The 20,150-nt window shown below is 43.1% G+C and overlaps 3 protein-coding genes across 4 annotated transcripts in view; 1 reads left to right on the top strand and 2 right to left on the bottom strand.

Moving 5' to 3' along the window:
* Positions 1–62: 62 nt before the first annotated feature.
* LOC124185709 lies at positions 63–1,500 on the bottom strand. The gene is made up of 2 exons (XM_046576730.1): positions 807–1,500; positions 63–314 (listed from the first exon to the last, which is right to left on the bottom strand). Exons 1-2 carry the CDS (start codon positions 1,122–1,124, stop codon positions 111–113), a joined length of 522 nt encoding a protein of 173 aa, XP_046432686.1. The 5' UTR covers positions 1,125–1,500; the 3' UTR covers positions 63–110.
* LOC124185710 lies at positions 322–7,121 on the bottom strand. Of its 2 annotated transcripts, XR_006871446.1 has the most exons (6): positions 6,717–7,121; positions 4,476–4,652; positions 3,908–4,022; positions 3,598–3,820; positions 1,759–1,957; positions 322–636 (listed from the first exon to the last, which is right to left on the bottom strand). XR_006871446.1 is itself a non-coding variant. In XM_046576731.1 (4 exons), the coding sequence occupies exons 1-4, from the start codon at positions 6,787–6,789 to the stop codon at positions 3,703–3,705; spliced, it is 483 nt and encodes a 160-aa protein (XP_046432687.1). In that variant the 5' UTR covers positions 6,790–7,121; the 3' UTR covers positions 2,233–3,702. The 2 variants fall into 2 exon arrangements, 1 of the variants encoding a protein (XP_046432687.1); XM_046576731.1 differs by lacking the exons at positions 322–636; positions 1,759–1,957 and having other exon boundaries at positions 2,233–3,820.
* Positions 7,122–8,555: 1,434 nt separating this feature from the next.
* Positions 8,556–20,150, top strand: part of LOC124184615 (protein neuralized) — a 60,839-nt gene continuing 49,244 nt past the window's right edge. The window contains exon 1 of the mRNA XM_046574533.1: positions 8,556–8,749. Coding sequence (XP_046430489.1) covers positions 8,704–8,749 — 46 coding nt within the window. The 5' untranslated portion in view covers positions 8,556–8,703. The remainder of the gene's footprint in view (positions 8,750–20,150) is intronic.

Here is a 20,150-nt window from a genome sequence, read left to right as displayed (position 1 = left end):
AATGAAAGTACATACGCATAATATTGTTTGAAATCTGAATGTACTTGTGAATTGATTTCTACTACACGTCTTGACGTCACAGGCTAGAAACTAATCACTCAAAGACGGTCCTAATCACTTGGCTCTTCGTCTATTTGTGGACTGGAGGTACTCTGCGTTATACGTCCCCTGTTGTGCCGTCTGAGCGTCTTTTTCCGTTTCCGCAACTTCCGGGGACATCCATCCAAGTCGAAGCGTTTATCTGCGTCGAGCTCTTCGTCGTAAAACGAGTTCGATTTGTCACTCATGTCATCGGATTGAATAGGTCCAGGGTTCTAGATGTGGGTGTTTGAAAAATCAAAGGGACTGGCAAACAGTGGCTAACATTAACAGCGGTAATTCGAGTGTAAAATCCGCAGAAACGAAATGAGAAAAGGAAAAAATGACACAGCGATAGAGGAGGTATATTTTTTGCACAAATCAATCGCAAAACTTGTTTGAATCGAAATAGGATTTGGACGAGTCTCGTCTTTCTATGTAAGAAGGACGATGGTCGCTAAGAGAAGGAAGCCGATATCGCGACGGGGGGAAAAATATTGAAGGTATTCGTCCGCGGATTGGTGAAGGCGGAAGAAACGAAAAGGATCCGGACATCATCTACAAATAGAAACGATTTTCGATGTAACAATTGAAAGGTGAAAGGAAAAATGAGCGAGGAGAGACTCCGTCAGTCGCGTGAAAGATTTTCGTCAAGGGTATAAATAATTTCCATCAAGGATGAGGCGATTTCTTTGTTTCTTTTTGTGCTATCTTTACGCTTATCGTACCTTTCCCAACATGTTCAGCACTATTTTGATGACTCCGATCCATAGAAGCACGACTATGCAGGCGGAAGCGAAGTCTTCGACGTCTTCGCAGGATATGCCACTCACGACGTTTACTATGCCTTGAAAGAAGTTCGCGAACGTCTGCATAGTTTCGTCGCAAAGATCCCGAAGAAACATGAGCATTTGGTAAATCAGGTTGGAAATCGCGAAGAGAAACTGAACGAGTTTCACGACGATCTCGTATATCGCGCACCTCGGTAACTCCAGGACCTCCCAAAAGCGATAAAAAATCCAGGATGCCGTCAACCGCGATATCATAATTGTCAGATAACGACAAGTTGGAATTTCTTTTCACGGCTCCATATACGTTTTCTTAACGCGAAATTTACACCCGGAATTTTAAACTTTTCACATTTAAACCCTACCGAGTATCCCGATTGATAAATCAATGCGATTTACATCTGATAATAGACTTCCAAGATTAGAAAAATAAAAAATTGAGGAAACATAGTCCCGTCAGTTAAGTAATTGCTCTGACGTTCGCTGCGAGATTTTTTCTGCGCTCGCTCGCTCCGCGTATAGACGGTGATTTAATGACATCGGTAAAAATATGATTTATCACGGTTTAGCAGTCAATGACTTGGTCAGAAATACTCCAGCTAAGAAAACTCAAATAATATATAACCTTTCTCTAGCAAGATGCATAAAATATGTAAAACCACCGCGTAAGATTAATTTAAATATCGCCATGTACGCCTGATTGTATGCAATTCAATGACGTCAATGTAATGCAAATGAAGACGCGGCAATTGGTGCAGGTTCCAAAAAAATTCATTCGTGCTTCTGCGGTTACTTTAAACATTACTTGTCACTTCAATTATTATATTAATGACCAAACGCAATTATCGCGACAAAATCACCAATTTTTGTTCAAATCCGTTAATTGAATTACCTGCTCCAAGGAATCGATGTACATTTTGAAGCTGATCACCCAGATGCCGACGATAATGATACTAGTGCAGAGGGCCACCAGGTCATCGTAGTTGAAGCTGTCATCGTTGAGAGCATCAAAGGGACGACTCACGCTCGAAAAGATTGAAGTTATTTTGGGAACGATGCAAAATAACGACGCCTCGCTGCAGGAGCTCGGTCTTACGAAATCATAAAATTTTTCAACTTGTCCCTTACTCTTGGGTATTTGCAGTAGATCCCATATCCACATTATGCAGGCAGATTCGTTTTACATCAAAAAGTACAAAGTAATTTGGAAAATTATGTTTACGCAATATTTTGCACCACCGCCCATATACAGGCAACGGTGAACAGGATTATGCTCCGTATTTGGCATCTAATCAATTTGCAACTGTATCAGACTCGAAAGTTATGCGCGGTATTGGAAGTGCTTAATTGTTCCGATATTCGAGAAAACATTAAAAACGCCTCTTTCACATTTATTAACCCAGGAAATGACAGTCTTCTACACTTTTCATCATGACTATGAAATCAGCCGTTTGCAAAATTTTAGAATTACACGGAACTTCAATTGCATCCAAGTTCAGGGGATTGCGTAATTGCATCGGCAATAAAATCAAGAGAGAAACTCTACCCGAATGATTTTATTTCCAGAGTCAAGCTGAATGCGCATGGCAATTAATATAAATATAGATTGCACGTGCGTATTATAATGAATGTATATAATTTAAGTATAATAGATCATGATGATTTTATAATATTATTTATAAGGCAGTACGGATAGTTTTGCCCTCTTTTCTCATAATAAGACCCTTAAGAAAAACTGAAATTTATTCTTCAAACTAATTCTTTCTTATGGTCTTTCAATTCTACAATATATAATTGTCAAATTACATCAGTATTAAATTTTTAAATCATTAGACTAAGTCCGAATTTTCCGATCATGATGCCTATCATTTTTACGCGTATATATGCTTTACGTTAACATGAAATATCCTGGCAAAAAACAGTTTTGCCGTAGCAATTCCCCTACATTTCTGGCTGGAGTAAATCGACAGTAAAAATCTACTGTCTCATCAATAATAGCAATGTCACTGAAACATTCAGAAAATATCGGAGCAATCATCAATTAAAATCTACATCAGCAAAACCACTGTAGTTCTTGTTTTCTTGTTATTTTAATTATAGCGTTGTTCGTAAAGGTCCACACACCCTTTAACCGCGGATCGTAAATCTATCACTTTGTTAGCTCTGTCCAAAATAGCCTCATTGTGTGGAACGTGCTTCGTTTCGTACTTTTTTCCGGATTGTCCCCAACGGTTTGTAAAAGAAAATTGATTAGAATCAACCATCGCAATGACTAAACGATGGAAAAAAAAATAAAAACCAAAATGACCAAGACACGTTCATCCTTCGAGCACATCCTCTATAATACAAGTCTACGTATACTCATAAGATAATCTCCCATGAGGTTTCGCCACGAAGTTACAGGGGTACAGTATTCAGTGTATGTAATGGGAATGATGCTCATCAGGCACAACCCATGATAGAAGTTATACCTAAAATATAATATCTGTAATATATAAAGAGGGGCTGCTGCATCATTACTTATGGAGAAGCTCTGCACGCGACGTCCTTTACGCAGTGTCCTTCGCTTAGGTTAATTCTAACTTTGATTGAGTGAATTAATCAAGCCCAGGACAGTTTCGTTACAATGTCTTAAACCGAAGGCCACGGATCAGCCTCGTTGGATTTCGTGGACACGTAACCAAATTGCAATTACTCAATCACTAAATCCTCCGGCGAATTGAAATTGCACCTTTAGGTTCCGGCGAAGATATGACAAATTAGCTTCGTTGTTCTCGCGATGTATCCGGCGGCTCGATCATCGATTCAACGATCAAGCATCGCGAGGAATTGCAGGTCAAAGCCGACCAAGGACTGCGAAAATCGCAAGGATCAGGACCGCCGAGTGTGAATTTTTTCCAGACCTGTTACAGGCGTCGGCGTCGCTGCAGGATTGAACACAGCCTCGAACGTACCTGGAATTTGTTAAAAAAAAAAAAAAAAAATGCAAGTGTCAGTCGGGTTGAAGCGTTCTTTCTCCAATTGATAATCTCGAAAATTACTTCTCGTCGAAGTAGAATCCGCCACAGTGAGACATCCTGATGATCTCCGAGTCCGTCGTCAGGGTCCCGCTGTCCAAGGCACAGCTCCTCACCGTCAACGAAACCCCGGATTCATCTGCGGCCAGGAACAATGTATGAACAGTGAATTCTCACAGACGTGAATCAGTTGGCGTGTGAATATATTCAATGTTTCAAGCCCTGCACGAGCTTGTTTGCCGACCAATCTACAAAGCTTTGATAAGATAAAATCGACGATAACCGACGATGTAGGCTTCAACCTTTTTCGAGTGGCCGCGGTTGTAAACTATCCAGTTTGACGCCTTGGGATTTTGAGAAAATTATTCAGCGAGCTGGATTTCCGCGCGAAACAATTCGCTGAGAAATTTATTGCACAGGACGCGCAAAATATTTTTAAGTATTTTGTTGCCACATCTAAAACGATCGTTAACTGAGATTCAAGTAAATCGAAACGGAACATTTTTAAATCAAGCTAATCGTAATAAAAATTTGGCTTTTGATAGCAATGGATCTGTTTTCTTGACTTCGATTATCATACCTAGCGACTTACCGTAAATTCCAGCAATTTTGATGCAGGCTGTAGCCGGAAACAAGCCGTCGCGTCCCTTGCGACCTCCAAGACATGGCGTCTCCAGGAAACCGAGGGTACCATTATTGTGGAAGGGATCGTCGCAAGCCTTATTGTTACCCCCGATCGAAACGCATTTGAAACAATCGATGGCAGCACCTGAAAAAAGATTATTCAATTATTAAAACGGGGAAAAGATTATACACGTTCCCCATAGGCCGTATAAGTGGTGTACTATGTGAATTCTACGACGTGAATGCGCTCTGTAAATTGGCGTCGTTGTAATTCGTGTTTAAATCGATTCTGTCGCATTGAGAGAACTAGGAAATAGCAAACAGTGAGAGACAAATTCTTATTTTTTTATTTCTCCTTTACAAGTTGAAATTCCTCATTTCCAGAAATAAATATAGGTATACGTTTTATTGCGATGTAGTCGGTCATTGAGTATTAATCAAAGTATTATAGTGCCATGCTGAGAATATTTCTTTAAAAACGTCGAAAAAGGAAAATAGAAAATACTGGAATCGTGAAAAAAAAAAATTATAAATCGATGTTTGAATTTAAATCGTTTCCAAATGCTTCAAAGCCTGATAGATTTGAATACAAAACAAGTCTTCTGAACAAAACGAGCCATCACAGAATGAAATCAAACGATTCTAGAGGTAAAATCATTAGAAAGTATCGACTTTTTACCCTCAGACCCCTTTCCAATTTTCTTTATCGTAGCCAATCGATGTAGAAATCGGATTTTTTCTTTACAATCATCACGCTTCGTAAAGTCTGAAAATGATGACTGCCTGCTGAATTTACCTTATCAATAAAATCTTCCCGACAGTGCCTTGAACGAAGTTTGTAGTATTACGTATCATGTTCATCATGAACGTACGTACATCGGACAATCACCGATAGCTCGGTTTTTACAGAGTTCAATCAGTGCGGTGTATAAAAGAGTCGACTGATCCGGCGGAGAGGCCGAAGGATCGTCGTATCCTGGGCCAAGGAAGGATCGCATCTACCCTCAGGGATTTCGTGGGAACTCGGAGAGCAGCTCGGATGTTTGCCAAACTTGACCCTTAAGTCTCCAAGGGAGAGTAGTGATGGACTGGTTCCATTTCAGAGCCTGATTGCATCATGCGTTTTGCGTACATACCTACGTACCTAATACGCCAGAAACGTATAAGCTGGTGTAACGATACGCAAAGAAGAGACTCGGTTTCCCTCGGTTTCCATCAGCTCTGATACCCATCAAGCTCAAGCTGGATTTCTCATGCCTAATTCCACGGCCTCATCGCCTCGCCACGCGAGTTACCTCAGCCCTTAGAGGGCGATAAAAAATTAATCCGTAATTATAACTTTGGGTATATTTCGTTAGATTCATCCTCCATGTCTCCTTAGAGTTATGGCACAGGGGATACTGTCTCAGACTCCACTACGATTAATTTCTTTGCTAGCCAATCGGGTGTACAGCGTTTTGTTATTCGCGGTCCCACCGTTTCGCACGTCTATTTTCAGCACGGCATATATAAATCGCAAAATCAATTACACGTGTTTCGTGGCCGTTTGAATCATCGCAGCTCCGTTGGTATATAAAAGTGGCTGCACAAAAGGTAGATTTACAGGATAGGAACATTTTTTACAGGGCAGAAAACGTTGCTCAACAAATTTGAACGAAACGTTTATAGGACGCGGGTTGTAACGATCTTCCGCCTAATCGCACGCTTAATTACCTGAGTGAGGCTGTAGATGAAACTATACTTAATTTCAATCAGCATACGTGCTTTGCTTCCGCCGCGTTAACCGAAATAGAATAACGATGCGTGTATATAACACGCATATAATGTACCGCGAATAACAAGGACTCGAAGTTGAAACGACGCTAAAGTGACGTTGGACGAAACTATATAAATTCAGCAGGAACGAAAAACGGATACCTTTCACCGAGGCAGATAGAGGCAAATATTTGCGTGGATCAAACATGTGTATACATAGCATACCATCGTGTAATTGATCGGCGCACCTACAATGGCAAACCAATATCGTTGTACACGTTTTGCGTTCTATCGTGGACTTGACAGTGTCACGTGAAGTTGAATATCGGTCGAATTAAGTTGCGTCAATTAGCGCAAATTTGGGGGAAACTTTTTTTTTAGAGTACCGCAGTAACACCCACGCGAAGTGAATTACAAAAATGAATTTATTTTCACAAATACTTATGATACTTACCGGTTTGAAAAGTAAGGAAAAGGATGATCAACGATGAAAAGTGACGAGGATTGTTCGAAATTTTCATTATCATTTTCACACGCCGTATTATATTACGTACATGAAACTATGAAACCAACTACTACCGAACTTTTGACGTCAGCTTTTTTGAAAATCCGACAGCGAAGTTGAAAAGGCGACCGCACTTCTCAGTCTCTGCATTATGTTGAATTGACGTATCAATGACGCAAAGCAGGATTATTTAGTTGACGCACGACTTCAAATCTAGTCGATTTGCCCAAGTTTGTCAAAATTTTACCAACCACTCGAAAACCGTCGGCGAACTCGACGGAGGGCTCGACGGCAGTGGCGTAACGAAACCGTTCACCCTAGTACGACGTCCGTCTCGACGCCCGACGTCCCGACGTACCGACGTACCGACGTCGAAACGACGAGGCGTGTGCACGTGTGTGTTGTGGTTCCTCGTCACTATGGTGACTACGAATACCAATAAATAACCTCAGCTGCAACGGTGTGGTAAATTTTTTTTTTCTTTACCTCAGATTCTGAAATAATACTCGTTACTGAATTTTTTATACAAACAAGTTTTCCCTTATTCATATTCAATTTTTTAGACTGCAGAAATGAAGTGTGCACACATCATCAAGATTCGAAATAACCAATACCACGTCATTTTAGACAATCTATTTTACCTGTAGGTTTATGTTGCGGGTTCATTGATTTAGCTCGCCATTAACGATACGCTCATTTCTAATTCAGATATGATTTTTCATTCTTGCCATCTTCGATTCTTCCAGATGTTAGGCATATTTGAATTTTATAACGTTATAGAATAGGTTCGTTAAATTTCGAGAAGAGAGTGAAGATGGATCGGAAAACATTGTGAATACACACACACACACACACATATATATATATATATATATATGTATATATAATTAACGATGTTGGGAAAAACACTTTTGCCGCAAGTTTACGGATCTCGCGTGCGAGAATTCCCCGACCAGATATAAATGAGTTACTCACGCAACTTGTGGGTGTGTTTTCTGTGTTTAATAGCTGTGTAGACGGCAGCGATGCAGAGGATATATACGATTCGTTTTTACACATATATATATATCTATATTCGTGGAATTTAATCACCCTGCGAGTCGAAAAATCCATAATTGAAACATCCGTCTATTAAACACCCAGGGACAACGTATCAATGCTGATTCCTTTCAAACGTTTTATCAATCTGTGTTTTGTTTATTCTCCTTGATGGTAAAAGTGAAAGTACCGAATGAGTACGTAGTTGAAAGAATATAATTCTATTGTCGTATTTGATTTGGTATTTACCGAAGCTAAGGAATAAATAACGCAGGGAAACAGTGCAAAGTACCTGATACTGCACACAGTTTAAGGTTTCATATCCAACGAGGATTCAGCACCTTGCAACAATTATTCATCCAGGAATTTTTCAGGGTTTAAAATATCGCCGTCAAACCGCAATGATATCGGGCCATTGACAAGGACAAGAGTTTTGTTACTTAGATTCAATCGATAAACAATTGTACTTAACTGACAGCGACTCAAGATCAGTCTCGTCCCTCGCATCCAACGGCTTGTATCCTAAGTTTCAATTATTTTTCAACATTCAAGAGCAGATGCCGCGTACGTGTGTGATTGAAACATGAACGCGTATCCCGGTCTTCGATCAAATCCAACGACCCGCAGTTTGGCGAGGGCCTCGATATTCGCTTAGCCCGAATCGGGTTCGAAGCGTTTGAAAATTCCCGCCAAATGTGTAAACAATGGTGCGCGAGTGTAGGCGAGCAGGCTGGCCAATCACGTGGCTCGTGGCAGCCGTCCATCGGTGCTGAGGGTAACGAGATGTGATATTTAGTTAAGAAAAAAAATGTGTCATTATATTACTATCTTATGCCGTTATTTTATTTAAATGTACGATCGTTGAGTGCGGAGTGCGGCTGTTATCCGGAGCCTGCGTATGCTCATCGAGATGGGTCAATCCTCGAGCAACACCGGCCACAGCGGTGAGTAAACCCTGGCTCGTCCAAATTCCCCCTTCAGTTTCTTCTCTTATTCTATTTTCCGTTCGTCTCGACACGCGTACACCGAGCGTAAACCCGTAGACAGCCCGTCCAGGAATCTTAGCAAATTTCTCCTTTCCCTTCGTCGTTTTTTCCCTCTCCCCCGCCTCTTCTCGCATAATTATATCGCCCTGTTCTTGAGGTACGGAACGCACCAGTCGTCGGTGACATTTGTCACTCCGTCGGAGTTCCGTGCCTTTCTGCAAACAATAATAACCTGTCCGAACTTTGTACCTCTTGCCTCACACGCCGCGGCTGCCAATTGCGCACGTTGCCGATCTGAAATCGCCGAATAAACCCAGTTTCGGCAGCATTTTTACCCCAGAAACATTCCTCACATAACCTATACGGAACCTCGGGTTTTCTACCGTTTTGCATAGTTTTTAGGTTATGTATCTCAGCTCCGTTGATAGTACCGTTATCCCAGGTGGTAACGCACACACGTGTAACCGCCTGGGTGCACACCGTTCTCTGACCTGTGTCCGAATATTTTTCACACATAATCTCGAACGGCCGGAGAAGATCTTGCCGTTCACCCTGAAATTAAATGCGCACACTTTGACACCGTGTGCATATCGTGTGTATGATCGATCAGTCCGCATATAGAATCCTGCATCGTTGCGGTATAAGAGTTAAACTACCGCCATCCAGAAACGGCAAGTGAGTTGAAACGCACTCGTCGCCTCGGTAAAGAAGATATCTCTACTCTGTGATAAGGCGGAGGGCGTCGATGAAGAAAGAAATGCCGATTCGCTCATTTGAATTAATTGGAAAATACTATTTTTAGACGGCAATTTACTGGGCGAGAGCTTCAAGATGAGTAAATAAGGCCTGCGAATTTATTCCTGCCATTCTCGAGTATTTCAACACAGTGTTTGCTGCATAGTTGGGGCAATGGTGTAACACGTGTAGCTTGAAATATTCATGATTTATTGTTGAGCCGTGAGATTTTTGTATTTCCTTGACCCCTCGAGGCGTGGAATTTATGCTGAAAAATGTGCGCACAACTTTCATTCAAATTTATGACAAATACGTCACGGACCCCTGCAGTAATCCTTCACACATGTTTTTGGCATGTTCTTCGGCTTGTCCGATTGTACAGTCTCTAAACCTCGGACCCACCTCAGACCTTGCCTGTAAAACTCTGCGCTAATTTAGTGCTTCTCTACCAGGTACAAACGACCGAGCAAGCCTCTCAATATTCTCTGCGGCCAGAACGCGTTGTTACATCCACATCTGTTATATGCAGTGGCTCTTTTCCTCGGGGATTTCAGGTTCCTTCGCATCACTGCGATAACATTCATTGTACATCGATATCGAAACTCGTGCAGATATTGAAAAGAGCAAATGCATCAGAATCCAATCGAACGCAGATAGAGGGAGAGAGAGTGTCTGAATATCAGTAATTTTTTTTTTCTCTACTTTCAAACCTTATCAGTTCGTTCAAAGTGAATGATTCGTATTCTCAAAAGATGTTCAAAGTTTCGATCCTCGGTATATACGAATTTTCGAGCTTGAGAACACCTGTGCTTTCGCGTCGGGACGCCAGTTTCGACGTTGGGCTTGCAAGATGGCCCATCCGGGGCTGAGGAGTTTCCCACCCCCAGAAGCCCCGAAACTTGGAGAACCTCGGCCAGGCTTACCTGTGAGTTTGGAAGTTCGTGCGATGTAAGCTGCAGTGGTTGTGTGGCTGATCGGCTGCACAGCCCTCTTTGAGCTGGTGCAGCATTGCAGGCATAGCCCGAGCCCCACAGATGTTATTGTCATATGGCAGACACGCCGCGCCTCAAGTCCTCAAATAAACCTAAACCAAACTCGATACGGCCATGCACTGCAGCCAGAGGCGATGGTTACACGTAGGTATGTATTAAACGCCTACTTGCGCCCGAGATAAGGGAAAGGCGGTAAGACGGTTCAGGACACAAGGACCTTATGCCGTAATTTAAGCACCTATAAGTTGTCGCGCAAAAACGAAAGTTCGTAAAATGTACAACTGTGCAATTTGTGCGGATTAGTCTTAACGACGTCACGTCGTGGTGTCGGCATTGCTGGATTTAAACACAAGAAAACGTGCTAGCGGTGTGCTGTTTTTACCTCCAGAAATTCTCCGAAGTCGTTCTCTACAGATCGTATTACTCCGACTGTGTGCAGGATCTAACGACTCCTGGAACAACTCTGACTCAGATATGTGCAGGCTGGAATCAAAACCGCGTGTCTGTTAACTGACTCGTTATACTGCCGAAGAAGCGTGTTATACAAGTAACGAACGATCAATTAACGATTCCGATTCGAATTAGCGAATTCATGTTATCTTCAAATCGTCAGGATTTAAATTTCTCGACGCACTTTCAAAACTGCATTGAAGTAATTATTATTCGGACTCTCAAGGCTCTTTGTTCAAAAGCTTTCGCACCTAGAAACGCAAAATGGTATACTGTAAAATCGAACGATTACAGAACATGCCCACTTATTATATTCAAACGTTTCACCTAAATGATCTCTTCGAGTTACGATTCCGATGAAAGCATTTAGGAATCCTTCAAATTTCGATCACGGACTTCCACCGAGTAACATATCGCAAAGCGGCGACCCACTTAATTCTCGTCCGCATGTATTATTATACCGATCCATATAACATCTCGGCTCACCTCCGAGTGCTACAGACGTTCAGACGCGGGCTTTTCCGGAACTGGATAAGAGAAGAAATAAAAAAAGCTGTGGTTTTACGTTGGGGCAAATGTAACTCGCGATTAAGTAATCGCTATGTTTGTATCTTATACGTGGGATGCTTTCCGCTAGTCTCGACATTCCCGACCGCTTGTAGATACGCGGGAATACACGGACACAACGAGATGTTTATCAAGGCCGCAACAGATTACGAGCTTCCTGCCCTCCGTGAAGAATCACCACCGTGTGTGAAATTCTACTGCGGCTAATAGTCGGAATATCGCAGAGAAATCTGGTTCATTCGCCACAAAATGCGTAGAGATATTGTCAAGTCGCGTCAGTCAGAATTTTATTATTCCTCGAATATCACGAGCAGCTCTGAAACATTCGACATCGCGGCGTATTGTCGCGTCGGTCGATCGTATTTCGGTATACCTGCAAGTACTTTTCACCGATCACGAGAGATCTCTTCGTCCTAAAGCGTATACCTGCAGAGCCTTGACAAAGCTGAGTTTCGTTGACCTAGCTGGAAGTACGATCAAGGATCTTGTTGTTGGTTATAGCGTGGCCAAAATGCACGAGTACAATGCGATCTTTCTTGTGCAACGAAACGCAACGCGGTCCCGCAGTAGGTAGACAGTCCTTTAAATCTTGGAAGACTTAGCGGGGGTGTATTTTCTTTCTTCCTTCCTCCGTTAGCTGAAATGTGAAATTGCACAAAGGTGGTTTAAAGTTTAAGGTATAAAGTTTAAGGCCTGAAACGGCGGCAAACAGGTACGAGAATCGTTCCAGCTGTTGTTCGATTCGGGATGCTCGACGCCTGGATCAGCTGAGCGAGAATCGTGGGAGAATTTTTCCCTGCTTCTATGCATCGTTCGGCAAGATTTACAGCCCCTAGCTATGCGGCTTTCCCGCCAAAATTTCGGCACACAAAGAACAGATTTTGGAGAAATTCGAGTCTACCGATTACTTGACGAAATGAAAAATGTATGCGTGGTGCAAGGAGGACGCTATTCGAGTAGAAAAACAAATGAATTGAAAAAATTAGAAACGGACGTATTACGTCGCTTACAAGTCACCGGAAGATGATCACCCATGTCGAGTTCCCCTTTTTCATATCTCGTGGAGCTGCGGCGCGGATAGTGCTTCTTGCATTATATGCCAGACCGGAACTGACACTTGAGTATTTTCCGTGCTTTGTTTAACCGTGATTCCCCGGTCGTTATAAGAGCGGCATGAATCCCGCGGTTAATCACTTCCTGTCCTCCATACCGACAAAACGTAAAAATTAAGAGTTAGGCACGAAGAAAAAAAACTGGTTACCAGTATTTTGCAAACCGGTCTCTATCTTCTTCGGCGGTATAAACGCGTTTATTCGAGGTGACGCCGCTGATGGCGAAACGAATTTCGTCTATTCGATTATAAACTTTGATAGGATAAACAAAGAAAAACGGTGCCCGCTCAATTTGTGCTCAAATTTATACGAAGATTCGAAATTTTCCTCAACAACTTTTTTTTTGTTCATTCAACGAAGAGTAGACGCGAAAATTGTTGTGAAAAAATTATCGTACGTCAAGTTTCGAGCTCATTTCGATCTTTCCTTTCGTAAATATCGTAATTTTGAATTCCGAGTGTACGTGATGCGGTGATTCGAGTGAATCCGGATTACTTGCCCGTCTCGTAAACTTTGTTGCGGGAAACTCGCGCGTAGCTAGTTTTGCACCGCGTACATACGTCCGAAAATATCCGGCGTCGCGACGCCCGCTGCACCGACACATACATGGCTTACCAGAGTACGAATGAAACCGCTTTGGTACGCTCCGTTTAGTAATTTATTTCCGCGTTCGAGTTCGTTGCCACGTGTGTGAGGATCGTCCCCTCTTTCGCGTTGTTTATAATCCATTACGTGAAGTCTGTTGCAGTAGTTACGTCAAAGAGTCGTCCAGCTAACGAGACGCGATATCCGAGGAAAGAAAAATCAAAATTTCAACCGCGAAAGTGAGACACATTGTAGATTTTGAAAAAGGGCCACCGAGCTTAGCTCAAGGCTGCAACTACGGTCGAAAAAGAAACGATGCCGATGATGGTTGGACCCGCCGGTGTGTCAGCGGCCGACTCTCGACACGAGTTATACACGCACGAAACTAGGAACAAACACCTTCTCAGATGCGCGTCGTTTTACGGCATCTCCACCGGGTCAACGATGCAATCTTTGGCTAAGCCAGCCAGTCGTCTACGGACGTCAATCGGCTATATATATCGAATTAGGTTACTAACTTAACTTCAACCCTATCTCCGAAACATCGTCAGGGATATCTATAGCTTTTTTTCACTCGCATGCTGCAGCAATAATCAACGCCTGAATTGTAAACAATGGACCCACATCAACGATTCTTCCTGATAGATCAAATATTTATACAGACGTATAATAAACTCGGCTTTCCAGCTGTCTTATGGGTTTAACGCAAGACGAAAAATATGATTATTCCATCATTTTTTTAGCGATTGCATTGTAGACCCATTTTTATTGCGAGCGAAATGTCAAAAATCCCGTAATAAGTTCTTCAATTTGTCAAAAATAAATTTATAATAATTAATAAAGATCGATTGCTCGATGCTTAAAACTTGTCGTACTTTCACGTGCACTGAGAAAAATTTCATTTGTTACAGCAACTAGAAAAATTCAGTGAAACAGGTATCGTTAAAAAAACTGTTTGAATATTCTTGGAATGTCGAAAAACGAGGTACACGTAACCATTTTGCGCTATTGTCAATCCTTTACTGGTAATTGCAACGCAAAATCAGTTTGTTTGGCTTACTCTACTTCTTTTAGTTAAATCAGGCTTTAACATCAATTTAATGTTGCACAAGCATTAAATTTTCATAACAGTTACAAGAAAATATAGTAACGGATACTAGACTTTCCGGTAACAGCTACGAAAGTAATTTTCATTTTGTATCTAGAATTGTATTTTTCGATTGAGGTAAAAAATAAAAATAATTAAGGACTGAGCGGTAACAGGAATGAAAAACTTCTCTCAGTGCGCATACCTCAAGTCGAGTAATCGGATACACGATTACATCGGTTATAAATCGATTTTGCCGCGTGTTTCAAATAAAATTCGACGAAGAAAAGCTTGACGGATGGAGAGCTTTCACGATTGGCTAATTTCCATCCCCGCGGCCTTCGGGATCGTCGAAATGAAAAGATATATTGAATTTTGGGGGTCGCAATTCCGTTGCGTGAGAACGCGATCGATCGTCTTGAATCGGTATCGAGGGTGTAAATAGCCCTCGTTGACAGGAGGCCAAGTCGAGCGGGTTCGCCTAGCTATCGAAGCTCTATTCCGAGTGTGCAAGGTGTTCGGTTCGCTAATTTAAAGTTTAAGTCTGGACGGGTCGCGTGTGCCAGGCGGGGCACGGTGGGACCTTTTCCAATTGACGTCACTCACGCTCTTCCTCCTCCTCTTCTTATTCTTATTTTTCCCGTTGTTCTCCCTCCTCTTTACCCCTCTTTACCCGGCCGATTATTTTCTCCTTTTTCTCTCCGTCCTTGTCTTCCAGCCGTCTTCTTACTCTCCTCCTCCTCTACCCTCCTCTCCTTCTCGGTCTCTCCCTCTCCCCGGCTTCCGCAGCTCTCCTCGTCTCGAGTCTAGAATAAGAACCGACGGTGTAAGTTTAGGCTGGCGTATTGCAACTCCCTGCACCCGGAATAGCTTCCGCAGACTCCCTCCCCCGTATCTCTGATTAGATCCTTCTCTCGCTGCTGCTGCTGCTGCTGCTGCTGGTGATGCTTGATGCGGCTACATGTGTCGGGCGAGGTGCCCTGACGATGAGCTAAAGCCGCCTCCGGCCTCCGGCCAAGGGTCCGTAATTTCATACCGCCGTTCTCGCAATAAATTGCCCCTCAATGAAACTCGGCTCGAAGATCAGAAGCAAACGTTCCTTCCGTCTGTCGACTTGTAGTAGCGGTCACAAATTTCCCGAGGCTGATATGCGGGGAAAAAGGTCTTGGGGTCAATTACGGGTTAGAGAAAACTGAATTGTTTCTGATTGAGCTGCGGCAGAAATTCGTTCTCACGCGGTGCACAGATTTTTTAGATTTTCATTACAATTACTCAATTTTTTGCAAAATTTCGAAACTCTCAATATCTCGAGTTTTATCATCGATCCAACTTGACATCGGCTTGATTAAGGAAAGTTGTGCAACACATTGAGACGCGATTGTCGCTTGAAATAGCAAACAATAAAAATCCACGTCCCTTTCTAACGAGGTCTCGAGTTCGTTTCGTTTAATCCTTGCTCCCTCTGTCATCTCTTTTTCACCCCGTTAAAATTCCCCGCGACCCTCGTAATTAAGGAAACCACCCTCTGGTGCGCACCGATTCCGTTTAGGGTTAGCTTCGGTGAAAAAGAGGCGAAAAAAAAGATACGGAGACTGTGTAAGTGTCGGAAGGGTTGGTCACGTACAAGCTTACACCACGTATCTGTACGAGAGAAAAAAAAACTTGGACAAACGTGTACTTATATAAAACGGGTATGAAAAAAATGTGTACAAAGTAGAGAAAACAAATGTCACCGTGGGGAAAAAGAGAGATGCGGACCAACGCGGTTGGGGTTTTTTGGAATTTTTTTAACTCGTGATTCGGAGGCCTCATTCGGGGTCTCATTGTTTACGAAAAGGGTTGAACGCACCCCCGCGACTCGGACGATGATGCAACTTGGCAGAATCATTCTATTCGTGCATAAGGGGTTGTTCGCTGCTGGGTGCGGCTTGATGAATTCGGACTGGGAATCTAGGCACTCGGTTATACGGAGGCGGATAAAAATTGAGTTCAAATATTCGAAGAATCCGAATCCGCCGGCGACATTCCTTCGTTTGACAAACGCGTATCGGATGTTTCGTTTTTGTTTTATTTTTTTTTTAAACGGTCATTCCTGACATTTCTGCGAATCGGCATTCTCGGCTAGACAAATTGTAAAAGGGTTCAGCTGCTGCCCCGGGCCCTCCACGTTATACGGACGATCAGGCTCTTCTCACAGCCCGCGAGCCCTGCCACTCAAGAATAATGGAGTGCGTGCAACGGGGTGCTATTTTTGCGACTTTTTAGTTTCTAGAAACTATAAATAATCAATGTTATTTTCGGGCGTCGAGTGACGACGCGAATCAACGACCGGATTGAGCAACGCATCCTCCCTTTATAGCTCTTCGCGAACAATTTTTAGGCTACCTCGCCGGGAAATCCAACCGTAAAACATCGCTCATTTTTTATCATTCGATTTTTCATTAACATACTTTCCAGATTTTCTCATTGCACGAATACGATGATGTATGTACGTGTAGTTTTTAGACATTCGATTTTTGATTCGTACAAACTTGAATATCAAAAACAACTGTCAATTTAATGCGTAGCGATCGTGGCCGTTGGCGATATTACTTTGCAAAAAGTTGGCGGCATGTGCTGACGATGAGCTGGCTGCTGCAACGGCGTCTGCATTATTCCTCATATTCTTTCGCTTCTCATTCATTACTCCGCCCCTCGCTTCATCCCCCGTTTCGTCCAGCAGTTTCTTCTTCTCCTTCTCCGCCACCCTCGACACTTTTCCTTTTCTTCTCCCTCCGTCGAGCCGTGCGCGGGATCTCTGAATGCCATGCTTATTATTTGCGACTCAATGCGAAATACAACGCGAAAGGGGTACACGTATATGCGATGCAGCGGCAGAAGAAGAAGCGAATTGCACCTGGTGCTCAACTTCGTGTATTATAATCTCTATACGTATACCTACACCTATGAGTGATGCATGCGACCGACGCGCTTTACAGCTGATACTCGCCCGAGAGGTTTCACTCTATTTCATTATTTATCATCACTTCGATCTTTGACTGGGAAATAAAATTTCGAACTAATTCGCGCGGCTCGTTGTTTCGGTGCGTTTTCATAACAGCTGCTTTAAGAATTAGCCCGTCGAAGATTCGTATACCTGAATTTCATCTTCTTTCTTCACCGCGGAAACTTCGCAACCGTTGTAAATATTATCGACGTATCAAAGAATTGCTTTTCGATTCCTGATCAGGTAGTTCAAATATTGCAAATTGTGTTTTCCCAAAACCCTTGATGGGAATTATGAGCATCGTTGTACAATTTTACGGTTGAAATATATAAATGAAACAGTTTAGCTAATGAAGTGAAAACTTACGCGATGTTCGTTCAATTAATTTTTGAACCGCGCGGTTTCAGCAGTTCTGCAGGACACGTTGGGATTAATTCGATGATACAAATTTGCATCACAGAAACGAACGCTGAATGAAAAACATAAGCTCTGTTCATATTATTGCATACGAGAAAAATACGAAAAACGACGTGACATCGTTCGTGCCATTCAGCGTGTGTGACAAATTTCAAAACGCATATCTCAAGATCAATTATTTGAATCGTAATTCGATTTCACGCGAGCGTTAATCAGCGTACAACCCGATCCCGCGAAGCCTCTTTTAAATACTCGACTCGAAATTGAGTAGGTATATCGCGTTGCGAGGTGGGCGGCGATTAATAAACTGCCAGCGTAAAATTTCAACGCAGTTAATCCCCCTCCGGGTGCACTGCGGAGTTGGGATAATATGCAGCCAGCCACGCGACGTGGTCCCGGCGGTCGCGTGGCTCCCGCAGGAGAAGAGAAGGAGAAAGAGAGGGAGAGGGAATTCGAGTCTGGAGGAGAGAGGAGAGAGGGCCCTGCACCACCTGCCGCAGACGGGCAGATGTCCGTCCGTCCGTCGCGACGTCGTCGTCGTCGTCGTCGATTCGACGCAGCAGCCAGCGACCCCGAAACAGCGTCGTTCGTCGCACGGTTCTTCCGCCCTGGATGGACGCGTCCGGAAATCGGTTGCAGGCGATGACCGGGTGTCACGGCCTCGGAGAGAGATCGAATTATGATCGGGTTCGTCGATAATAATCTCCCGATGCGTCGTCGCAGCCGACGAAAGTGTAAACCTGTTGCAACGGAAAATGGGGGCGTACGTGACGCGACTGATCAGCACCTTCGGTGTCGCTTCGATGCAATTGCGAGCTTACTTTGTACCTACTTAGACTCTTGTACTTTCCACTTGCGCTCTCCCGATTGTCGCTTTCGGAAGACGGGAGGAGAAAACTTCTCGTTTGCACCCGAGGCGATGCTTCGCGGTCCAAACGCGATATCGATAATTAATTATATTCTCACATACTCGAGGTTGTCGATGTGTCGTTATTGATTAACCGAGGACCGCCGTCGCGACATGTCAAACTTTTTAATTGCAAACTGCGGTCGATGATGTTGTAATATGCGACAGTCGATGATGGTGTGATTTGGTCTACTTGCAAACATGTGGTAGTGCAAGAGATGCCGGTGGTCGTTTTTATTGGATTCTTCTCGGCAGCAAGACGCTTGCTAATCAGTTACGAAGACAATCTCGAAATTGAGGTTACAAAGATTCGACGGATTGCCGAATTGCAGGTGATCCCGACTTTAGTGCGAGTTTGTCAACTTTTGGTGGGATAGAAGTTAGTAACGCCGATCACCCGACGGGCCCAAAGTTTAACAAACCTCTCAGAATTTGAAAGCACCGAACAATCGGAACGTGGCATACGATCGACGTAAGCTGCAGCTTATTTGAAATATAATTTCTAACGTAACGGTCGCGGGCTGCGAAGTCGAAGGACCCTCGGACAGGAGCCAAAAAATGTTGGCGATGCGGGACTGTGAACGGCGATCCTGTTGTCAAGTGAAGGTATATCAAGCGCAAAAGCGAGCCCGACAGATGTTGGGAATTTCGAGATCGACGAAGATGGAGCCGCCGCATGGAGACGCGAAGACAATGAGTCTGCTGCACGCTGCTGGCGCGTGGCACGCCGTCCTTAGGGCCCCTCGGGCACGCTCGGTGGGGGTAACTGTGGGACTTCGAGGACCGCTTCTCTTTGGGTCAGGGAACCCGACTCGGTCTCACCCATACGCCGATCCAGACTCCCACCACCTCGCCGCGACGCAAACCCCGTCTACCTATATGTATAACGCGCTCCGGGTATATAATTATCAGGATTGTCCGAGGCGATAAAATTTAATGAAAAATTCCTTTTTTTCTTTAAACCATATCTTGATCGATTATTTTTATTTATTTATTTTTTTTTCGCGTCGGCTAAGAGAAGACTTCCTTTCGATTCAGCATCAAGCTCTCGACACTCCTCGAGATGGACTTTTTTTTTCTCTCTTCTCCTTTTCCCGTCGCAAAGTTTATCGATAAATGGGTCTCACCGTCCGAATCGAACATTAGAAAAAGAGTAAATAGAAACGTTTCAAAAGTCGCCAGCAACGGTATTTTCGTTAATGTATATATATACACTGAGAGAAATTTTTCGTTCCGGTTACCGCTCAGTTCTTAACTATTTTCAGTTTTTATCACAATCGAAAAATACAGTTTTAGGTAAAAAATGAAAATTAGTTTTCTAGCTATTACCAGAAAGTCTAGTAGTATCCGTTACTATTCTTTTTCATTACGATCACTGTTACTGTATTTTCTTGTAACTGTTGCGAAAATTTAATGCTTGTGCAACAATAAATTGATGTTAAAGCCTTATTTAACTAAAAAAGTAGAGCAAGTCTCGCAAACTGATTTTGCGTTTCAATTACCAAAAAAGGATCGACGATA

This window comes from Neodiprion fabricii, chromosome 6 (genome assembly GCF_021155785.1).
Source record: "Neodiprion fabricii isolate iyNeoFabr1 chromosome 6, iyNeoFabr1.1, whole genome shotgun sequence".
Classification (NCBI taxonomy): Eukaryota; Metazoa; Arthropoda; class Insecta; order Hymenoptera; family Diprionidae; genus Neodiprion; species Neodiprion fabricii.
The sequence above is the reverse complement of the archived record's forward strand: the minus strand, read 5'-3'. Positions and strand labels throughout refer to the sequence as shown.